The sequence below is a fragment of the Hemiscyllium ocellatum genome, chromosome 34 (genome assembly GCF_020745735.1).
Source record: "Hemiscyllium ocellatum isolate sHemOce1 chromosome 34, sHemOce1.pat.X.cur, whole genome shotgun sequence".
Classification (NCBI taxonomy): domain Eukaryota; kingdom Metazoa; phylum Chordata; class Chondrichthyes; order Orectolobiformes; family Hemiscylliidae; genus Hemiscyllium; species Hemiscyllium ocellatum.
This window is the reverse complement of record NC_083434.1, coordinates 40102351-40126398: the sequence shown is the minus strand read 5'-3', so window position 1 is coordinate 40126398 and position 24048 is coordinate 40102351. Positions and strand designations below refer to the sequence as shown.

The 24048-nt window shown below is 47.7% G+C and overlaps 1 protein-coding gene across 1 annotated transcript in view; it reads right to left on the bottom strand.

The window, feature by feature from the left end:
- Nucleotides 1-630: 630 nt before the first annotated feature.
- The window catches only part of LOC132832339 (copine-4), a 321120-nt gene continuing 297702 nt past the window's right edge, over nucleotides 631-24048 (bottom strand). Inside the window, exons 13-15 of the mRNA XM_060850268.1 lie at nucleotides 17097-17230; nucleotides 16320-16556; nucleotides 631-768 (exon numbers count right to left, since the gene is read on the bottom strand). Coding sequence (XP_060706251.1) covers nucleotides 637-768; nucleotides 16320-16556; nucleotides 17097-17230 — 503 coding nt within the window. The 3' untranslated portion in view covers nucleotides 631-636. The remainder of the gene's footprint in view (nucleotides 769-16319; nucleotides 16557-17096; nucleotides 17231-24048) is intronic.

Genomic DNA, 24048 nt, shown 5'->3' with positions numbered 1-24048 from the left:
ACTCCATTTGCATTCCCTGTTACTTGCTCAACTTAATGTTAGCATTTTGTGATCAATACAAGAGGGTGTCCAGATCTCATTGCGTTGCAGCTTTCTGCATTTAAATAATATTCAGCTCCTCCGCTCTTCCTGCCAAACTGTGTGCCCTCACACTTCTCCATGTTATTTTCCATCATCTTTGAACAGGAACGCTCCAGGACATGGAGTTAGCCTTCCAAGCTCTATTATTCACCACTGAGAAAGGGACAAGAATATTGTAAAACAGTGTCATTTTATTATAGACATGCAAAATACAGTCCATGCACCTGAAAAATCCATCATTAGTAGCAGATGGAGCCATTGCTGCTCACTATCAACTTTCAATAAATGTTCCAAAATGCTTTACAGTGTAAGAATATTAAGAAATTTAGTAAAATCCCAATAAACCTGTATAAAAAAAAGACACTGATACATCTCAAGGCGACATGCTGTTATGCAAAGTAGTCCATCTTGTAAAAATTTGTCAACAGTACAACAGCTTTAGGAGAATGCAGGCCATGTGTTTACACATGCAAAATATTTTCTCTCATTCATTTTAAAAGTCACTTAGACGTGCTATGCATCATGGTTTGTACTAGGTGAGAAGTCACTAAAGTATTACGGTGCAAGTGTTCGGGAAGACTCATAATCCGACAGACATTTTGGAGGAATTCCTTTTCCGTTGTAATAGTCCACCACTTGGTTCGGGACCTCAGCGAGGACACTCTTTGCGAGAGCAGCAGGGGATGCCTGCAAAGAAAAGCAGCCAGTTATTTACCCTGCTCCTGGTTAGCAACAGCAAAGAGCTGCCTGGACTGAGTATTTTTCAAGCCAAGTTCGTGCAACGTCAGCTGTCTCTTTCTCGTAACCCGGGGCTCAGTTTGCAGCCAGACTAACAATCCCTCGTGCAGCGAGAGGATACCATGTTTAGACAATCAATTAATGCCTATTTCAACAGGATCATTGAATGGTTACAAGGTAGAATGAGGCTATTCGGCCCTTCATGTCCATGCGGGATCTCTTAATGAGCCATTTATCTAGTGCCATTCTCCCACCTACTCCCTGGAACCCCATACATTTTTCCCTTCAGGCAGAAATTCCATTCTCTCTTGAGTGGCTTCATTGCACCTACCTCCACCATGGAACTCAAGTCAACATAGTCTTACCAGACACACGGCCTGTTCGCTCATTAGAGGGCAACATCTAGTGGTGGTATAACCTGAGGGCCACCAGCCCTCAAGTGAGGGGCTGATGGCCTAGTGGTATTATCACTGGACTGTCAACCCAGAGACTTGGATAATGTCCTAGCACCTGGGTTCAAATCCCATCATGGCGGATGGTGGGATGGATTCAATAAAAATCTGGAATTAAGAGTCTAATGTTCTTAATTTGGCAATGAGGTTTACCAAGACTAATCCACGTATAGTTACAGTAGACTTATACAGACCCTTCGGTCCAACTTGACCATGCTGACCAGATATCCTAAACTGATCTAGACCCAGTTTCACATATCTTGTTAATTTAGATTGAATGCAAATTTGGACTAATCAGTACAGATTAAAAGGGAACCTAAAGGGAATTGCAGTAAAAGCAAAGTACTGATGGTATCGGTCCTCTATTTTGAAATATACAGTACAAGATCAATTGGTCAAGATGTCTCATTCACCAGTCTTCCTGTGACTTTTCCCTCTGGAAAGCGGTTACTTTGATCCATTAGCTGTGCTGTTCCTTGCTCTGCAATCCTCACTTTCTCACTGTTCCTTGCTGTACTTGGGTTTGCATAAAACTATAATGTAAAAATCTCTTAAGTTAAACTTCACTGCTGCCCTCAGTAAGATTTGAACCCATGACCCCATGAGGTTATTAGAGGTAGGCAGTATTGTGAAGTAATCAGAAAGTCACCAACACACAAAACACACACACACACAACACATACACACAACACACACACACACAAAACACACACACACACAAAACACACACAGACACAACACACACACACACACACACACACACACACACACACACACCTCTGTACCTCAGATGACATATCCTTTAGCCCATGTCAGAACTCACATATCAAACCCTTGCCTTCTGCGCCCACACACTGTGGAACCACAGCCATTTCCCTGGTGGGTGGATGCATCATTGCAGCTAGTGTCATAGTGATCCAGAAATGATCCCGTCACACAAAACCTTTTCAGAGTGCAGAAGCCTCCAGCTTTGATATTAGGGGAACATCCTTGAAGTGTAGAGGAGATTTCCAGTGTGGAATAGTGCCTTGCCCCAATCCCTTCCGTTTTGTTCGTGTAGCAAAGCCATTTACATTTGTCTGACGAATTCTGAACTTTGAGGATTTTTGCATCACAGTCTCATGTAAACCTAGGTATAGCAGCGAACAGCACAGTTAATGGAGTTTTAAGTAACCAGCTTTCCAGAGGGAAATGTCACAGTAAGACCTGGTGAATGAGACATCTTGGCCATTTTATCTTGTACTGTATACTTCAAAATAGAGGACCGATACCAATGTTCTGATGCTTTTATTTTACTGCATTTCCCTCTGGGTTCCCTTTTAATCAGTACTGATTAATCCAAATTTGCATTCAATCCAAATTAACAAGCTGTCTGAAATTATACCAAGATGACTTGGTGAACCTCATCATGAAATTAAGAATATTATTGATTGGTTGGGTTCAATACCAAGCATTGAACACAATATTAATCACCATCAACACAGATCTCAACACAAACTAATTCTCCGAAGCCCCTCAGAAATGAGCCAGATGTTGATGTCAACTGACTGATTCATTTTTATAACCAACTGACAGGTTCCTTGTGAAGTAATAACAGTGTTCACATTTGCATTATTCTTCCAATTAGGAGCGATCGTCAACAATTTTGGTGCGTTACATGAATGAATGGCATTCTTCTTTACAACTCACAGCTTCTTTCCCCTCACAGCTGTCTCCTTTCAGTTCGTACAATAGCTCAGAAACTTTGACCTGATTTTGAGGTTATTAATAATGATTGGGAAACTGACAGAGGACGTTGTCAGAACTTATCTGACACTGACAGTGAATTTTGACATCTACACTGGTGCAATTAAACACACAAATCCAGAAGGTACTGCCTGTGTTGTCAAGGTATCTTGAGACTGGGCCCTGCTCTGAGCCTTATATTTGGTTTACAATCAGTTAGAACTCATTGAACTGATGAAAAGTTCCACTTTTATGTCGTTATTTTTACCACAAAACCGTGAGCAAAATAAACTCTTTCTCACGAGGTTTAACTGGATGAAGTTCACAATTCCTGTAGCACAATGTCACAAACGCTGAAAAGCTAATTTTATAGTTGTCACCTGACAGACTTGTTCAAAGACCCCTCATCAAAGACCCATCACTCTCCTATAAACTCTTCCATCAGGCAGAAGGTACAGAAGGAGAAAGGGAGGACTGCAGAGGCTGAAGATCAGAGTCGAGAGTGTGGTGCTGGAAAAGTGCAGTCAGTCAAGAAGCATCCGAGGAGCAGGAGAATCAACGTTTCGGGCATAAGCCCTTCATCAGGAATGAGGGTGGTGGGCCAAGGGAGCTGAGAGATAAATGGGAGGGAGATGGGTTTGGGGGGGAGGTAGCTGAGAAAGTGATAGGTGGATGAAGGTGAGGGAGAAGGTGATAGGTCAGAGGGGCCAGCGATGGACGGAGATAATGTGTGGGGAGGGCAGATGAGGAAACTGCTGAAATCCACATTTATCCCATGTGGTTGCAGGGTCCCAAGGCGGAATATGAAGCTTTCCTCCTCCTAGTGTCAGGTGGTAATGGTTTTGCAGTGGAGGAGGCCCAGGACCTGCATGACCTTGACGGAGTGGGAGAGGGAGTTGAAGTGTTCATCCGGGAGACAGGACACCTTCTTGCAGATCGTTTCAGAGAACATCTCCGGGACACCTGTACCCATCAACCCCACTGCCCCGTGGCTGAACACGTCAACTCCTCTTCCCACTTCATCAATGATAAATGTGGATTTCAACAGCTTCCTAATTTCTCTCCCCACCGCACCCCCCACCCCCACCCCACATTATCCCGGTCCCAAGCCTCCACTCAGCACCACCCTCTGGACCTGTCATTACTCCCCCCTCTGACCTATCACCTTCTCCTTCACCTTCATCTACCTATCACTTTCTCTGTTACATTCCCCTCAACCCCACCCCACTCTCATTTATCTTCAGGAATTCCTGAAGAAGGGCTTATGCCCGAAACGTTGATTCTCTTGCTCCTTGGATGCTGCCTGACCTGCTGCGCTTTTCCAGCAACACATTTTCAGCTCTGATCTCCAACATCTGCAGACCTCACTTTCTCCTCCAATATCAATCATAACAAGGAACAACCAATTTGCATTCATACTGACTGACTTATGCAAACTCAAGTAGCACTTTCCTGACTGACTGCATCTCCAAATCAGGGGACTTCGCTGTCAGCTGTAACACCATCAAACCAGGGGAGGAGCAGGACAGCCCTGACCTTCAGGATTCGCCTAAAACGAAGGCGAACAATCTTATTCGCATTTTTATGTTCATTTAAAAGTATGCACATGTCATTTCATTTCAGTCTGTGTTTATTCAGTGGGCGCATTGCTGTTGGTCACATTATGTGCAGGCTTCGAAATGGTTTTTCAATATTTTTGAGTCTCTCTGACTATTTATATCCAACTCGAAGGCCACGGTAAATGGAAATTAGTTTGAGGTTCGATTCTGGGTGCATGACGGAATGTTTCAGATGCCAGTCATTCACTGGGCTGACCAATTCTCAGAGCAAATTAGCAATTCCCACTGCACTCCAACTACACCGCGTACAACTCACTGTAACACTGACCATTTACAACACATTGTCACACTGATCAGATACAGATCACTGTAACACTGAGCAGATACAACTCACTGTAACACTGACCAGATACAACTCACTGTAACACTGATCAGATACAGATCACTGTAACACTGATCAGATACAGCTCACTGTAGCACTGATCAGACACAACTCACTGTGACACTGACCAGACACAGCTCACTGTGACACTGACCAGACACAACTCACTGTGACACTGACCATTTACAACACATTGTCACACTGATCAGATACAGATCACTGTAACACTGAGCAGATACAACTCACTGTAACACTGACCAGATACAGATCACTGTAACACTGATCAGATACAGCTCACTGTAGCACTGATCAGACACAACTCACTGTGACACTGACCAGACACAGCTCACTGTGACACTGACCAGACACAACTCACTGTGACACTGACCAGATACAACTCACTGTGACACTGACCAGATACAGCTCACTGTGACACTGACTAGACACAACTCACTGTGACACTGACCAGACACAGCTCACTGTGACACTGACCAGAAACAACTCACTGTAACACTGACCAGATACAACTCACTGTAACACTGACTATTTACAACACATTGTCACACTGATCAGATACAGATCACTGTGACACTGACCAGACACAACTCACTGTGACACTGACCAGACACAGCTCACTGTGACACTGACCAGATACAACTCACTGTGACACTGACCAGATACAGCTCACTGTGACACTGACCAGATACATCTCACAGTGACACTGACCAGATACAGCTCACTGTGACACTGACCAGACACAGCTCATGTGACACTGACCAGATACAACTCACTGTGAAACTGACCAGATACAACTCACTGTGTCACTGACCAGATACAGCTCACTGTGACATTGACCAGATACAGATCACTGTAACACTGATCAGATACAGCTCACTGTGACACTGATCAGACACAGCTCACTGTAACACTGATCAGATACAGCTCACTGTGACACTGACCAGATACAACTCACTGTAACACTGATCAGATACAACTCACTGTGACACTGACCAGACACAACTCACCGTGAAACTAACCAGATACAACTCACTGTGTCACTGACCAGATACAGCTCACTGTGACACTGACCAGACACAACTCACTGTGACACTGATCAGATACAACTCACTGTGACACTGACCAGACACAGCTCACTGTGACACTGACCAGATACAACTCACTGTAACACTGACCAGATACAGCTCACTGTGAAACTAACCAGATACAACTCACTGTGTCACTGACCAGATACAGCTCACTGTGACACTGACCAGACACAACTCACTGTGACACTGACCAGATACAACTCACTGTAACACTGATCAGATACAGATCACTGTAACACTGATCAGATACAGCTCACTGTAACACTGATCAGACACAGCTCACTGTGACACTGACCAGACACAGCTCACTGTGACACTGACCAGACACAACTCACTGTGACACTGACCAGATACAACTCACTGTAACACTGACCAGATACAACTCACTGTGTAACTGACCAGACACAACTCACTGTAACACTGACCAGATACAGCTCACTGTGACACTGACTAGACACAACTCACTGTGACACTGACCAGATACAGCTCACTGTGACACTGACCATTTACAACACATTGTCACACTGATCAGATACAGATCACTGTGACACTGCCCAGATACAGCTCACAGTGACACTGACCAGACACAGCTCACTGTGACATTGACCAGACACAGCTCACTGTGACACTGATCAGATACAGCTCACTGTGACATTGACCAGACACAACTCACTGTGACACTGACCAGATACAAATCACTGTGTGACTGACCAGATACAACTCATGTGACACTGACCAGATACAACTCACTGTGACACTGACCAGATACATCTCACAGTGACACTGACCAGATACAGCTCACTGTGACACTGACCAGACACAGCTCACTGTGACACTGACCAGATACAACTCACTGTGACACTGACCAGACACAGCTCACTGTGACACTGACCAGACACAACTCACTGTGTCACTGACCAGATACAGATCACTGTGACACTGACCAGACACAACTCACTGTGTCACTGACCAGATACAGATCACTGTGACACTGACCAGATACAGATCACTGTAACACTGACCAGATACAGCTCACTGTGACACTGACCAGACACAACTCACTGTGTCACTGACCAGATACAGATCACTGTGACACTGACCAGACACAACTCACTGTGTCACTGACCAGATACAGATCACTGTGACACTGACCAGATACAGATCACTGTGACACTGACCAGATACAGATCACTGTAACACTGACCAGATACAGCTCACTGTGAAACTGACCAGACACAACTCACTGTGACACTGACCAGATACAACTCACTGTGTCACTGACCAGATACAACTCACTGTGACACTGACCAGATACAACTCACTGTGTCACTGACCAGATACAGCTCACTGTGTCACTGACCACATACAGCTCACTGTGACACTGACCAGATACAACTCACTGTGTCACTGACCAGATACAGCTCACTGTGACACTGACCAGATACAACTCACTGTGTCACTGACCAGACACAACTCACTGTGACACTGACCAGATACAACTCACTGTGACACTGACCAGACACAACTCACTGTGACACTGACCAGATACAACTCACTGTGACACTGACCAGACACAACTCACTGTGACACTCACCAGATACAACTCACTGTGTCACTGACCAGATACAGCTCACTGTGACACTGACCAGACACAACTCACTGTGACACTGACCAGACACAACTCACTGTGACACTGACCAGATACAGCTCACTGTGACACTGACCAGACACAACTCACTGTGACACTGACCAGATACAACTCACTGTAACACTGACCATTTACAACACATTGTCACACTGATCAGATACAGATCACTGTGACACTGACCAGATACAGCTCACAGTGACACTGACCAGACACAGCTCACTGTGACATTGACCAGACACAGCTCACTGTGACACTGATCAGATACAGCTCACTGTGACATTGACCAGACACAACTCACTGTGACACTGACCAGATACAAATCACTGTGACACTGACCAGATACAACTCACTGTGTCACTGACCAGACACAACTCACTGTGACACTGACCAGATACAACTCACTGTGTCACTGACCAGACACAACTCACTGTGACACTGACCAGATACAACTCACTGTGACACTGACCAGACACAACTCACTGTGACACTGACCAGATACAACTCACTGTGTCACTGACCAGATACAGCTCACTGTGACACTGACCAGATACAGCTCACTGTGACACTGACCAGACACAACTCACTGTGACACTGACCAGATACAGCTCACTGTGACACTGACCATTTACAACACATTGTCACACTGATCAGATACAGATCACTGTGACACTGACCAGATACAGCTCACAGTGACACTGACCAGACACAGCTCACTGTGACATTGACCAGACACAGCTCACTGTGACACTGATCAGATACAGCTCACTGTGACATTGACCAGACACAACTCACTGTGACACTGACCAGATACAAATCACTGTGTGACTGACCAGATACAACTCATGTGACACTGATCAGATACAACTCACTGTGACACTGACCAGATACAGCTCACTGTGACACTGACCATTTACAACACATTGTCACACTGATCAGATACAGATCACTGTGACACTGCCCAGATACAGCTCACAGTGACACTGACCAGACACAGCTCACTGTGACACTGACCAGACACAACTCACTGTGACACTGACCAGACACAACTCACTGTGACACTGACCAGATACAGCTCACTGTGACACTGACCAGACACAACTCACTGTGACACTGACCAGATACAACTCACTGTAACACTGACCATTTACAACACATTGTCACACTGATCAGATACAGATCACTGTGACACTGCCCAGATACAGCTCACAGTGACACTGACCAGACACAGCTCACTGTGACACTGACCAGACACAACTCACTGTGACACTGACCAGATACAGCTCACTGTGACACTGACCAGACACAACTCACTGTGACACTGACCAGATACAACTCACTGTAACACTGACCATTTACAACACATTGTCACACTGATCAGATACAGATCACTGTGACACTGACCAGATACAGCTCACAGTGACACTGACCAGACACAGCTCACTGTGACACTGACCAGATACAGCTCACTGTGACACTGACCAGACACAACTCACTGTGACACTGACCAGATACAACTCACTGTAACACTGACCATTTACAACACATTGTCACACTGATCAGATACAGATCACTGTGACACTGACCAGATACAGCTCACAGTGACACTGACCAGACACAGCTCACTGTGACATTGACCAGACACAGCTCACTGTGACACTGATCAGATACAGCTCACTGTGACATTGACCAGACACAACTCACTGTGACACTGACCAGATACAAATCACTGTGTGACTGACCAGATACAACTCATGTGACACTGACCAGATACAACTCACTGTGACACTGACCAGATACATCTCACAGTGACACTGACCAGATACAGCTCACTGTGACACTGACCAGACACAGCTCACTGTGACACTGACCAGATACAACTCACTGTGACACGGACCAGACACAACTCACTGTGACACTGACCAGGTACCACCCACTATAACACTGACCAGCCCTTCCTGAAGAAGGACTCATGCCCGAAACACCGATTCTCCTGCTCCTTGGATGCTGCCTGACCTGCTGCGCTTTTCCAGCAACACATTTTCCGCTCTGATCTCCAGCATCTGCAGTCCTCACTTTCTCCCACTGACCATGCGTACCCCATGTGATGGAAGTCAGAGTAAACTGAAAACATGGAGAACAGGAGCACATGTTGGCCACTTGTCCCTTTGTCCCTGCTCCACCATGTAATAAGATCATCCTGATGATCTAATTTGGACAGCGTTCCTGCTTCCTCTCCCTTTGTTTCCTCTTACTTGAAAACATTCAATGTTTTACCTGCAATTGCTATCTCCGTCAGAAACTTCCACTCACTCAGCCCCCTCTGGGTGAAGAATATTCTCCTCGCTGGAGTTTGAAATGACCAAACCTGTGTCCTCAGACTGTGACTCCCGATTGTGGACTCCCAGGTCTTTGCGAACATCCTTCCTGTATTGACCGTGTTAAACCGAGCCACATCACTTTGTCGATTATCTTGCATATACAAGCCAATGTAGTGAGGACTCACATTCACCTGATGAAGGAGCGTCGCTCCGAAAGCTAGTGTGCTTCCAATTAAACCTGTTGGACTATAACTTGGTGTTGTGTGATTTTTAACTATGTATTGAGGGTCTAACTTGATCCAAACAACAAGTGTAAACCTTCAACCTTAGACAGGGGATTAATGTTTTAGATTAGATTGCTTAATGTGGAAACAGGCCTTCGACCCAACAAGTCCACACCGACCCGCCGAAGCGCAAACCACCCAGACCCATTCCCCTAAATTTATCCCTTCACCTTACACTACGGGCAATTTAGCCTGGCCAATTCACCTAACCTGCACATTTTTGGACTGTGGGAGGAAACCAGAGCACCCGGAGGAAACCCACGCAGACACGGGGAGAATGTGCAAACTCCACACAGAGAGTCGCCTGAGGCGGGAATTGAACCCAGGTCCCTGGCACTGTGAGGGAGCAGTGCTAACCACTGTGCCACCATGCTGCCCACATAATGTCAAAGCAAGAATCATTCCTCATTAGGAGGCCATTATCGAGTAAACAAATACATTATTTTAGCTTTGATCAAGTATTCTAGGATTGGTTATTTACACACAGCACTGTTTTCTCTCTTCGGTTGCCTTGAAGATGGAGGTCCAATGGTTTTATGTATAACAAATTACATAATGCATGTTAGGAATTAGCCTTTGCTTAATAATTTTTTGAACTAGACATATCAGATATTCTTTGAGAGGGGTAATTACAGGATAATGTGCAAAAATTCAGAGAATTCAGAGAAGATTGGCAAGAATGATTCCCGGGTTGAGGAACTAGCAACACATGGATAAACGGGAGAAGCTGGGACTGTTTTCTAGGAGTGGAGAAGGTTTTCCTGTCACGAGGGGTTTGGACAGAGTAGAGAGGACTAAAACCTGTTTCCATTGGGAGAAGGATTGAGAAACAGAGGACAACAATTTCAGGTTGTTGACAAAAGAAGCCCAGCATTAGCAGGAAAAATGTGAAATAAACTCAGCAAGGGGAGGGATGGCCTCAGGGTATTATTGTGAGATTATTAATCCCAAGATCCAAGCAATGCTCTGCATGTCCAGGTTCACATGCTGCCATGGTAGAATTGGAATTCAATACAAATCTGCAATTAAGAGTCTAATGATGATCATGAAAAAGCTGTCGATTGTTGGAATGTCCTGAATGCCATTTAAGGAAGGAAACTGCCATCCTTTCCTGGTCTGGCTGACAGCAATGTGGTTGACTCTGAACTGACCTCTGGGCAATTAGGGATGGGTAATAAATGCTGACCTTGCCAGAGACACCTACATCCCGTGAGTGAATAAAACACATGGGGTGGCACAGTGGCTCAGTGGTTAGCACTGCTGCCTCACAGCGCCAGGGACCTGGGTTCAATTCCCGCCTCGGGCAACTGTCTGTGTGGAGTTTGCACATTTGCCCCGTGTCTGTGTGGGTTTCCTCTAGGTGCTCCGGTTTCCTCCCACAGTCCAAAGATGTGCAGGTTAGATGAATTGGCCATGCCAAATTGCCCATAGTGTTAGGTGAATTAGTCAGGGGTCAATGTAGGGGGATGGGTCTGGATGGGTTGCTCTTCAGAGGGTCCGTGTGGACCTGTTGGGCTAAAGGGCCTGTTTCCACACTGTAGGGAATCTAATCTTTCTAAAAAAAAAGGACTGGCAGTATCTGTGGAGACAGAGCCAGAGTTAAAGTGTCAAGTCCAGTATGACTCTCCTTCATAACGACTCTAAAGCACACTCAGAAATACAGAGTTCTGAAGAAGAGTCACTGGACTCAAAGAATTATTGCTGTTTCCCTCTCCACACACCCTGCCAAACCTGCTGATTTTATTCTCTGTGTTTGTCTCAGAGTTCCAGCCCTCACAGTGTTTGACGTTTATTGAATACTTTTATTACATGAGAATAGAACGGACACTGTATGCAAATGTGGTCCTCATTTTAATCAGCTGAAAGAAAATGCTTGGGAAACATTTGAAATGACAACTATCAAAGTGCCAACAGGATTAATCAACTCTGAGCATGCTCCATGATCCACGTTGATTCCTGGCTGATTCAGCCTTCACTCCATTTCCTGTCCGCTCTCCATTTCTCTCGATTTCCTGAGACACTAAAATTCTGTCTGTCCCACCATAAAGCTATTAGACAATGGAGCCTCCATAATTCTCTGGGTGGAGAGTTCCATTTACAATACTTTGAGTGAAAATTCTTCCTTTTGTCTTGAGTCCTAATGGATTGACCCCTTCGACCCTAACCAGGAATTGGGGCATGTCCATACACACCTTCACTGATTTTTACAGATGCATGATAGAAAACATTCCACTCAGCTGCATAATGGTCTGGTCCAGCAGCTGCACTGCCCAGGGCCATAAGAAACTACAGAAAGTTGTGTGATTGACCTAGATCATCACAGAAGCCAACCCTCCACCCATGGACTCCACTTACACTTCCTGTTGCCGTGAAAAGGCTGCAAAATCATCATCAAAGACCCCTCCTACCCCGGTAATGCTCTTTTTCAACCTTTTCCATCAGGCAGCAGATACAGAAGCTTGAACACCCGCACCAACAGATTCAAGAACAGCTTCTTCCCCGCTGTTACAATACTGCTGTATGGACTCTCTACCTTCAAAATAATGTTGATTTTGTTAATGATGCCTCCTGTGCAGGCATAACCTTGTATACCTCACTCAGTCTAAGCACCCTATGATCTGTATGTGCTTGTTTGCTTTAATCTGTTTTAACTGCTTGCTAAACAAAGCTTTTCACTGTACTTAGGTACATGCGGCTACAATAAAACAAATCAGATTAAATGTCTAACCACCTTATCCTAACTCTGCATCTCTGTGTTTTAGACTTGCCTAGCCACAAGCTAACAGTGTCATCCTGCTGTGCCCCTTCACAATTTTCCTTGAAGATTCAAGATCCTCGGAACTCCAGACAGGATTAGCCCAATTTACTCAGGGACCTTTCTCTGTGAGCTGTGCCCTTAAGTCATTCCGTGCTATCAAAGCCACACACTCCTTTGAAGCAACACCACTTCAGCGGGAAATAAGTGTGACTGATAAATCAAACACCAGCCGTTTGGAGCTAGTTTCAAAATATTAGCATATTTGTTGGATCTGCCCACTCCCCCATCCCCCCAATCACACAACCACAATTCTGCTTTGTCCTGTGGTAGCCCTCTGATTTAGTCCCCACCCAAACGTCCTGTCATTTGGAAGCTTCGAAACCTAGTGCTTCCAAAAAAAAACCTGTTGGACCATGACCTGGTTTTGTGTGATTTTTTTCACTTTCTGAGAGGTTACTTGAATACTCTGCAGTACCATAATGTTTTTTAATCAAAGTGGGAATCTTGCATTAATAAGTCATGCATGCTCAAGGTAGCGGTCCTTCATTAAATATTTACTTTATTGAGTTTGCGATTTAATGCTTTCAATGCTTTGATGTTTAATCTTTGAAGAAAACAATTATGGAAATGATTACAGCAGTAACTTGCAGAGTTTTATCCAAACTTGTAACCAGTTTGAGTTCTGAGGACGCAACCAAATTACCTCACCGCTCAAATTCCACACACACACCCCCCACCACCCCCCCACCCCCACACCCCTCTGCCCCATTGTTTTAGACATAGCTGTTAATCACTTTCCAATGTAGACCTTTTCAAAATGTAACACGAACGCTGAGTGTTCACTGCAGGGAGACCCGTCCATCCCCATTTGAATCTGATCACTGCCTGATCAGCAACGTATTACACCAGCCAGCACATCCTGAGGTCACCCTTGAACTGAGACCTTTCATTCCAGACCTAGTGACACTACCAGCATGCCACGAAAGCCCTTATAGGCACCACTGAGTTCTGCCCGAGCTTTAATGGGTATACAAAGGAATTGGTCCAAAGAGGGTTCTTACCCCTCCCACAGGATTGGGCACTGTCATTCCATCGACTATAGTCTCGAGCCGGACTTTCCCTTTTGCTCGGGTCTATGTAAGTATGTGAACGCATGCAAACACTCTACCCATCTCCCTCCCAGCCTCCTCAATTCACGTTTGGGTGAATCTTTACAGATGCTCCCCCATTGATGTATTTGGAGGTGGGGGCCACATCGAATAGAGGAGGTGGCATTCTGCCCAGCCCAGCCTGCCCCGTGTATTTCAGGGGTGGGGTGGGTTGGTACTGGGTGTAAGGCATCAGGCAAGCCTTCCCACCCTCAGGCCTATTGAGCTGATTAAGGTGAGGAGATCAACATGGGCCGTTGGTGGACAGGAAGGGGGAGATCCATGTGCCAACTGGGAACATCCTTCAAAGACTGGAACCACACTGTTTGCCTCACTTTCCCCCCAGCCTCTCTAACGCAGCTCCCCATCACTGGGATCCTCACTGTGAGTTGTTTTGTTTTACTCACATTCCTTTCTTCCTCAGAACTCCTTATGGTCATTGTTAATTAGAATTAGAACCCCTACAGGCCCTTCGGTCCAGCAAGTCCACACCGGCCCTTCCACCCACCCAAACCCATCCCTCTCCCCTATTACTCTACATTTCCCCTAACTAACGCACCGAGCCTATGTATCTCTGAATCCCCTAATCTGCACATCTTTGGGTTGTGGGAGGAAGCCCACGCATATAGGGGGAAAATGTGCAAACTCCACATAAACAGTCGTCTGTGGCTGGAATCGAACCCAGGTCCCTGGCGCTGTGAGGCAGCAGTGCTAACCACTGTGCCACCACAGCTTTCGACCCATCATATTCTCTTTTGAAAACTTCATTCACAGGACATCGATGTCATTGGTAAGGCCAGGACTTACTGCCCATCCCTAACTGCCCAGGGGGTAGTTGTGACTCAGTCGCATTGGGTTTGGAGTCACATGTAGGCCAGACCAGGTAAGGATAGCAGAGTTCCTTCCCTAAAGGACATTAGTGAACCATCTACCAGGCCCACTGTCAAGGAAAGGCCGCCAGCATTCTCAAAGATCGATCCCACCCTGGCAATGTTTATCTACAAGCTCTATCACTGGGGAGAAGGTACAGAAGCCTGAACACATGCACCAGCTGGTTTTGAAACAGTTTCTACCCATCTGTTGTTAGAATATTGAATGGACCCTCAAACTCTTCACAGTCGCCTGTATCTGTGTTTTTGCTTTTGCTGCTGTTTACCTATTATTTACTTATCTATGCTACTTAACTCTGTGATCTGCCTGTATTGCTCGCAATACAAAGCTTTTCACTGTGCCTCGGTACATGTGATAATAAATTCAATTCAATTCAGATTTTTTTCCGACAATTGGTAATGGCTACGTTGCTGTTTAGATTTATAAACGGGAATTTTTATTGAAGTCAAGTTCCACCGTCTGTCACGACAGGATTTGAATCTGGGTCCCCGGAACATCACCTGGATCTCTGGATTAATAGCCTAGTGGCAATATCCATCATGACAGCTCTCCACAATAGGACCTCCAACTGTTGTGTAGACCTTTAGGGTTTGGCCTCAACAGTGACTGCTGGAACCAGGTGTCAATGTGATGGCAGACAGAGTGGGTCCTCCTGATGGTGTCACACCAGAGGGTCAGCACTCGAGACTCTCCTCTCCACATACCTAGCCTCAGGCTATTCAGAATGACAACCCCTCGTCTCAGTCACGCCATTGTCCGCTGTGGACGTTTTGAAGCCACTGAGAAGATGTGTCGAGTTGAAGATGCCCTCATTCCCCTTCTTGCTGTTCGTCCCAAACTGCAGGACCTCTGGGTGGGGGGGGGGGGGTCTCCAGGGCCGCTGTTATATCCCGACCAAAACCCTACCGCGGTCACTTTTGGGGAAAATTGCTCCCAGGTGAATGTGTGGGGGTTGGGGTGTCATAGCCCTGATCTGATCCCAACATTGGGGTTTTGAACCCAGAAGCTAAACTCCTGCCCTGGGTGTCTTGATGAGGAGAAAGTGATGCCTCGTTTCATTCTCATCTCTCTTGCAGACTCTCCAAAGATCACTGATCAATTCTGTGATTGATAATGAGCACAAGCGGCCCTGTGGTTAGAGATGTGAAGGCTGGGCCTGACAGACCCTTCACTAAGACAGAGGGAGCCAGGCCTCAGACAAGAAGGTTGGAGTTTTGATTCTCACTTACATGCTTGAAGTTCCTGAACGGTACAAACTGGACAATGTCTCGCAGAACGGGCTCTCCTTTCGGGGAGCGGAGAATCCCGTCATCTCCATCCAGCATCTGCATGTCACTGAAATCGGCGTTGCCCACTCCCACGATGATCACTGACATGGGAAGGTGGGAGGCATGGACAATGGCATCCCTGGTGTCAGCCATATCCGTGATGACTCCATCCGTCAGGATCAGGAGGATGAAGTATTGCTGTCAAACAGAGGAGGCGTATTTAGAATCATCCAACAATACTGCACTGAACGCCACTCGGCCCATCATGACTATACTGGCACTTTGCCTAATGAATCCAATTCCCCTCAGTTTATCAAATGCCCTGCAAAATAAACAGGACAATGTACAATATAGAATGTGTCCCTCCTTTACACAACAGTGGATAGAGTTGCGTACAATATAAGTTGTTGATTCCCCCTTTACACTAGTATTTCTTCCGAATGACCTGATGACCGCAAGATGACAAGCTTAGACAAAATGTCTCTTTTTTTTCCATCAATATTTGCTGCATAAAGAGGGGGCTACGTTAACTGGAACAGGGATGATGTCACCAAAATGTGATTATTAAAGTGCCATACATTTGCCCCCCACCCCCAGAGAGTCAGGGCAGGATTATGAACCAGCTGTGGGCAAAGGGAGAAGGTAGACCCACCCTACCTCCGCACACCCCTCCCCTCCCCCCGGACGTGTCTTCTTGACTGCTTGCTCCCCCAAGTGTTGCCCACGGTGACCACTCACCGTCGCTTCCTTGGTGTGCATTTCCTCAGACGCTGAGCTGGCCACTTTCTGGATAATTGGGGCAATGTTTGTTGGTCCATAAAGTTGGATTTTCGGAAGGCACTTCTGATAAGCTTCTACTACTCCTTGTATCCCTTGTGGAAAGGGATAGGAAGGAGAATGAGCAGGTCGCAAAAAGCTTTTGGTGTAATATTCTACCCCCCACTTACCTTTCTTTCCGTATTCTCTCAAGGAATGTTTGTGTTGCTGGCAAGGCTCACATTTATTTCCCATTCCTAAGTGCCCTGGACCTGACAGGCTTACTGGGACACTTCAGAGAGTAGTCATCGAGATGTACAGCACAGAAACAGTTCTTTCGGTCCAACTTATCCATGCCGACCAGATATCCTAACCTAACCTAGTCCCATTTGCCAGCACTTGGCCAATATCTCTCCAAACCCTTCCTATTCATATACTCATCCAGATGTCTTTTAAATGTTGCAATTGTACCAGCCTCCACCACATCCTCTGGCAGCTCATTCCATACACGTACCACCCTCTGAGTGAAAAGGTTGCCCCTTAGGTCCCTTTTATATCTTTCCCCTCTCACCCTAAACCTATGCCCTCTAGCTCTGGACCCTCCCACCACAGGGAAAGACTTTGTCTATTTACCCTATCCATGCCCCTCATGATTTTATAAACTTCTATAAGGTCACCCCTCAGTCTCCAACACTCCAGGTAGTTAAGAGTCAAAGTCATGTGTAGTCCAGAACAGGTAAGGATGATAGATTTCTTTCCCTGAACCACATTAGTGAACCAGATAGAGTTTTACACCCATGTATGGTGGTTGCCATAGTTACCATGATTGAGTATTGGTTTATATTATTTTATATTACAGATTGATTAATTGAGTTTAAGTTCCATTAGCAGCTATGGTAGGTTTTGAGCTCATGATGTCAGTAACTTTCCTCAAAATCAGCTTGAACCCTCAGTTTTAAGTATTGAGGGTGGGACTATGTTTTCAGAAAATCCAGAACCCACAATGTCTTGGGTGAATTGCATAGTCAGCACACGATGAGTTAAAAACAGCTTTAAGGTCAGGAATAAAAACAGAGAGAAGTGCGGATGCAGGGAATCAGAAACAAAACCAGAAATTGCTGGAAAAGCTCAGGAGTTCTGGCAGCATCTGTGGAGAGAAGTCAGGGTTAACATGATGGGTTGAGTGACCCTCCCTCTGAGATGCTGCCAGACCTGCTGAGCTTTTCCAGCAATTTCCATTTTGTCTTTGAGTTCAGGGATGTTTTGTAAAGGAAGGGAATGGGAAAGTCTGTCATCGGTATCTGGAGAGTTTAGGATGTAGCATTGACCAAGCGATAAAGGCTTGAGTGGTTGGTGGTAATTGGAAGAGACTGACAAACGTGGGTATATTCTCGGTTCCACGTTCTCTGATATCGGCTCTGGGTGTTTTTCTCACGTATTATAAATTTGTGATAATAAGCATGGAATGCAGAGGTCAGAGGTCGAATCAGTATTAGCATTTTGAGCAAACCGCTGATTGCCAACCTCCAGCCAGGGAGGAGAAACTCCGACTTACTCAGTACAAAGGAATGAAACAAATGGGCTCATGCTGTATGCTTTCATTCTATTGGACTGTGTGACATGAGATCGTTGAAAACAAAGAATTCTTCCTGCAGTTGGTTTGGCTGTATTTGAAGTAATTGCAGAAAAATAACCGGAAAGCCAGCTCAACCTTAGGATATAGAATGGGAATTCTATCCAATGTTGTGAACATTTAGGATGAACATTGTCCAAATTGAGACTCGCACCTGATGTGGAAATACATCACTGTACCTGCACTGCTGCTGGGTCAACATCTTGGCACTACGCACCCCATTGCACAGTGTCTGCTCCTACACCCTCACCATCACACAGTGTCTGTCCCGACAACCTCTCCATCACACAGTGTCTGCCCCTACACCCTCACCATCACACAGTGTCTGTCCCAACACCCTCCCCATCGCACAGTGTCTGTCCCGACAACCTCTCCATCACACAGTGTCTGCCCCTACACCCTCACCATCACACAGTGTCTGTCCCAACACCCTCCCCATCGCACAGTGTCTGTCCCGACAACCTCTCCATCACACAGTGTCTGCCCCTACACCCTCACCATCACACAGTGTCTGTCACTACACCCTCCGCCTCGCATAATGTAGGTCCCCACACCCTCCCCATCACACTGTGTCTGTACCCACACCCTCCCCATCACACTGTGTCTGTACCCACACCCTCCGCATTGCACAGTGTCTGTCCCTACGCCCTCCCCATTGAACAGTGTCCCACCATCCTCCACATTGCACAGTGTCTGTCCCTACACCCTCCCCATCACACAGTGTCTGTCCCGACACCCTCCCCATCGCACAGTGTCTGTCCCGATACCCCCCCCCATTGCACAGTGTCCATCCTAACACCCTCCGCATTGCATAATGTAGGTTCCTACACCCTCCCCATCGCACAGTGTCTGTCCCTACACCCTCCCCATCACACAGTGTCTGTCCCTACACCCTCCCCATTGAACATTGTCTGTCCCTACACCCTTCCCATCGCACAGTGTCTGTCCCTACACCCTCCCCATCACACAGTGTCTGTCCCTACACCCTCCCCATTGAACACTGTGCGTCCCTACACCCTTCCCATCGCACAGTGTCTGGTCTACACCCTCTCCATCACACAGTGTCTATTCCTATACCCTCCCCATCGCACTGTAACTGTCCCTACACACTCCATATCGCACATTGTCTGTCACTACAACCTGCCCATAACACAGTGTATGTCCCTACACCCTCCCGATTGCAAAGTATTTGTTCCTTCCCCTCCCCACTGAAGTGTCTGTCCCTACTGCCTCTGCATTGCACAGTGTCGTCCCTACACGTTCCCCATCACACAGTGTCTGTCCCTACACCCTCCCCATCACACAGTGTCTGTCCCTACACCCTCCCCATTGAACATTGTCTGTCCCTACACCCTTCCCATCGCACAGTGTCTGGTCTACACCCTCTCCATCACACAGTGTCTATTCCTATACCCTCCCCATTGCACTGTAACTGTCCCTACAACCTCCCCATCGCACAGTATCTGTCCCTACACCCTTCCCCATCACACTGTGTCTGTCCCTACACCCTCCCCATCACACAGTATCTGTCCCTACACCGTTACCATCGCACAGCGTCTGTCCCTACACCCTCCCCATCATACAGTGTCTGGCCCTACACCCTTCCCATCTCACAGTGTCTGTCCCTACACTCTCCACATCTCACAGTGTCTGTCCCTACTGCCTCCGCATTGCACAGTGTCTATCCTAGCACCCTCCGCATCACATAGTGTAGGTCCCTACACCCTCCCCATCTCACAGTGTCTGTCCCTACACCCTCCCCACTGCAAAGTGTCTATTCCTTCCCCCTGCCCATTGCAGTGTCTGTCCCTACACCCTCCCCATTGCACAGCGTCTGTCCCTACTCGTTCCCCATTGCAAGGTGTCTGTCCCTACAGCCTCCCCATCACACTGTATCTGACCCTACACCCTCCCCATTGCACAGTCTGTCCCAACACCCTCTCCATTGCACAGTGTCTATCCCTACACACTCCCCATAACACAGTGTCTGTCCCTACATGCTCCCCATCGCATAGTGTCTTTCCCTACTCCCTCCCATCGCACAGTATCTGTCCCTAGCCCCTCCCATCGCACAGTATCTGTCCCTACCCCCTCCCATCGCACAGTATCTGACCCTACAGCCTCCCCATCACATTGTGTCTGTCCCTACAACCTCCCCATAACCCAGTGTCTGTCCCTGTAGTCTCCGCATTTCACAGTGTCTGTCCCTACACCCTTCCATTTCACAGTGTCTGTCCCTAGACCCTCCCCATTGCACAGTGTCTGTCCCTAAACCCTCCCCATCACAGTATCTGTCCCGACGCCCTCCCCATCACACAGTGTCTGTCCCTACACCCTTCCCATTGCACTGTGTCTGTCCCCACACCCTCCCCATCACAGTATCTGTCCCCACACCCTCCCCCACGCATAGTATCTGTCCCTACACCCTCCCCATTGCACAGTGTCTGTCCCTAAACCCTCCCCATCACAGTATCTGTCCCGACGCCCTCCCCATCACACAGTGTCTGTCCCTACACCCTTCCCATTGCACTGTGTCTGTCCCCACACCCTCCCCATCACAGTATCTGTCCCCACACCCTCCCCTACGCATAGTATCTGTCCCTACACCCTCCCCATTGCATAGTGTCTGTCCCTAAACCCTCCCCATTGCATAGTGTCTGTCCCTAAACCTTCCCCATTGCACAGTGTCTGTCCCCACACCCTCCCCATTGCACAGTGTCTGTCCCCACACCCTCCCCTACGCATAGTATCTGTCCCTACACCCTCCCCATTGCATGGTGTCTGTCCCTACACCCTCCCCATTGCATGGTGTCTGTCCCTAAACCCTCCCCATCACAGTATCTGTCCTGACGCCCTCCCCATCACACAGTGTCTGTCCCTACACCCTCCCCATTGCACTGTGTCTGTCCCCACACCCTCCCCATCACAGTATCTGTCCCCACACCCTCCTCATCGCATAGTATCTGTCCCTACACCCTCCCCATCACACAGTGTCTGTCCCTACACCCTCCCCATTGCACTGTGTCTGTCCCTATATCCTTCCCATCGCACAGTGTCTGGTCTACACCCTCTCCATCACACAGTGTCTATCCCTATACCCTCCCCATTGCACTGTGTCTGTCCCGACACACTCCATATCGCACATTGTCTGTCACTACAACCTGCAAATAACACAGTATATGTCCCTGCAGCCTCCGCATTTCACAGTGTATGTCCCTTCCCCCCCCCGATTGCAAAGTATTTGTTCCTTCTCCTCCCCACTGAAGTGTCTGTCCCTACTGCCTCCACATTGCACAGTGTCTGTCCCTACACGTTCCCCATCTCACAGTGTCTGTCCCGACACCCTCACCATTGCACAGTGTCTATCCTAACACCCTCCACATCACATACTGTAGGTCCCTACACCCTTCCCATCGCACAGTGTCTGTCCCCACACCCTCCCCATTGCAAAGTGTCTATTCCTTCCCCCTGCCCCTTGCAGTGTCTGTCCCTACAGCCTCCCCATCGCACAGTGTCTGTCCCTATGCCCTCCCTATAACACAGTGTCTGTCCCTACACTCCTCCATCACACAGTGTCTGTCCCACACCCTCCCCATTGCACAGTGTCTGTCCCTAAACCCTCCTCATCACACAGTGTCTGTCCCTACACCCTCCCCATCGCACAGTGTTTGGTCTACACCCTCTCTATCACACAGTGTCTATTCCTACACCCTCCCCATTGCACTGTAACTGTCCCTACACCCTCCCCATCACACTGTGTCTGTCCCGACACACTCCATATCGCACATTGTCTGTCCCTACAACCTGCCCATAACACAGTGTCTGTCCCTGCAGCCTCCGCATTTCACAGTGTCGTCCCTACACGTTCCCCATCACACAGTGTCGTCCCTACACGTTCCCCATCACACAATGTCTGTCCCTACACTCTCCCCATCACACAGTGTCTGTCCCTACACCCTTCCCATCACACAGTGTCTGTCCCTACACCCTTCCCATCACACAGTGTCTGTCCCTACACTCTCCCCATCACACAGTGTCTGTCCCTACACTCTCCCCATTACACAATGTCTGTCCCTACACCCTTCCCATCACACAGTGTCTGTCCCTACACCCTTCCCATCACACAGTGTCTGTCCCTACACTCTCCCCATTACACAATGTCTGTCCCTACACCCTTCCCATCACACAGTGTCTGTCCCTACACCCTTCCCATCACACAGTGTCTGTCCCTACACTCTCCCCATCACACAGTGTCTGTCCCTACACTCTCCCCATCACACAGTGTCTGTCCCTACACCCTCCCCATCACACAATGTCTGTCCCTACACCCTCCCCATCACACAGTGTCTGTCCCTACACCCTTCCCATCACACAATGTCTGTCCCTACACCCTCCCCATCACACAGTGTCTGTCCCTACACCCTTCCCATCACACAATGTCTGTCCCTACACTCTCCCCATCACACAGTGTCTGTCCCTACACTCTCCCCATCACACAGTGTCTGTCCCTACACCCTCCCCATCACACAATGTCTGTCCCTACACCCTTCCCATCACACAATGTCTGTCCCTACACCCTCCCCATCACACAGTGTCTGTCCCTACACCCTCCCCATTGAACACTGTGCGTCCTTACACCCTCCCCATTGAACACTGCCTGTCCCTACACTTTCCCCATCACACTGTATCCGACCCTACACCCTCCCCATCACACAGTGCCTGACCCTACACCCTCCCCATTGCACTGTATCTGTCCCTACACCCTCCCATTCACACTATGTCTGGCCTTACGCACTCCCCATCCCACAGTGTCTTTTCCTGCACCCTCCCATCACACTGTCTCTCCCTACACCCTCCCCATCGCACAGTGTCTGTCCCTACAACCTCCTCATCGCACAGTGTCTGTCCCTACAACCTCCTCATCGCACAGTGTCTGTCTCTACACCCTTCCCATCGCACTGTCTCTCCCTACATCCTCCCCATCGCACAGTGTCTGTCCCTACACTCTCCCCATCACACAGTGTCTGTCCCTACACCCTCCCCATCGCACTGTCTCTCCCTACACGCTCCCCATCGCACAGTGTCTGTCCCTACACCCTCCCCATTGCACTGTATCTGTCCCTACACCCTCCCATTCACACAGTGCCTGTCCCGACACCCTCCCCATCGCATAGTGTCTGTTCCCACACCCTCCCCATTGCACAGTGTCTGTCCGTACACCCTCCCCTTCGTAGTGTCTGTCCCTATACCCTCCCCATCACATTGTATCTGTCCCTACACCCTCCCCATCACACAATGTCT